An 886-nucleotide genomic window follows, 5' to 3' on the forward strand; every position below is an offset into this window, starting at 1 on the left:
GGGGGGGGGTGAGATAAGGAGACAGGGTGGAGGGCCATCAGGTGGAATCCAGTGCATGGACCGGAGAGACCCGGGAACATACCATCTGAGTAGTCCACCAAAAGGGCCTGATTCAGGATGGCCGAAGCTTGGACGAGTGTCGGAATGTTGGCCGGGTCATCAAACGAAGTGGACTCGAGTGCCCGAAGGACCATCGGGTCGATTGTAAGATTGTCCTGGGGACCATGCCCGCGAGCGCCAGCAAGCGCATGTGCGTGGTGTCAGGCGGCAGACGTCGGGATGGGACCATTTCTCCCGGGCACAAGGGATGCGCCGATGAAAAGGGGGGGGGGGAGGCACCGGCCAGGGCGCACCTTTAACATCGTGAGCACCGATCGCAGGCGATTTTCATTCATATTTCGGATGCTGAGCTTGCGATTGCGCTCCTCGATGACCGCCAGATCGGACGAGAGCTTTTCCAGCGGCGCTGACAGCGAGGAGATCCATCCCTCCAGGGTGGAGGCGTGCGACAGAGACATGTCGATCAATGAGAGGGACTGTTGGATTTGGTGGCGGTTCTGCACAAGTGTGTGGATGCTGGCCTACACGTGTGGGAAGGAGATCAGGTCAGTGGGAATGGAGGGCAGCGGATCCGGGCCGGCGGCGGCGGTGGCGGCGTACAGTCTCAAGGGCCTCAAGTTCATTCAGAAGCTGATGCTCGAAGGAGAGGATGTCGAGGGGGCTCCACGAGGAGAAGCTGAATAGAGGACCACCTATGCAGCAGACCAGAGAGAGGGGGAGAAAAAGGGAGGGAGGGGGTAGAGTGAGCAAATGGTGAACATTGGGCAGTGTGCCTGTGCATGTGGGTGGGCGAGGGTAGAGGGAGAGATCGAGAGGGGAAGGGGGG

At 60.0% G+C, this 886-nt stretch overlaps 1 protein-coding gene across 1 annotated transcript in view; it reads right to left on the reverse strand.

The window, feature by feature from the left end:
- Positions 1-886, reverse strand: part of H696_02809 (hypothetical protein) — a gene marked incomplete at both ends in the record, with an annotated part of 4,472 nt that overhangs the window by 2,447 nt on the left and 1,139 nt on the right. The window contains 3 exons of the mRNA XM_009496709.1: positions 24-215; positions 354-581; positions 661-752. Of these exons, the coding sequence (XP_009494984.1) occupies positions 24-215; positions 354-581; positions 661-752 (512 nt within the window). The remainder of the gene's footprint in view (positions 1-23; positions 216-353; positions 582-660; positions 753-886) is intronic.

This window comes from Fonticula alba (genome assembly GCF_000388065.1).
Source record: "Fonticula alba strain ATCC 38817 unplaced genomic scaffold supercont2.4, whole genome shotgun sequence".
Lineage (NCBI taxonomy): Eukaryota > Rotosphaerida > Fonticulaceae > Fonticula > Fonticula alba.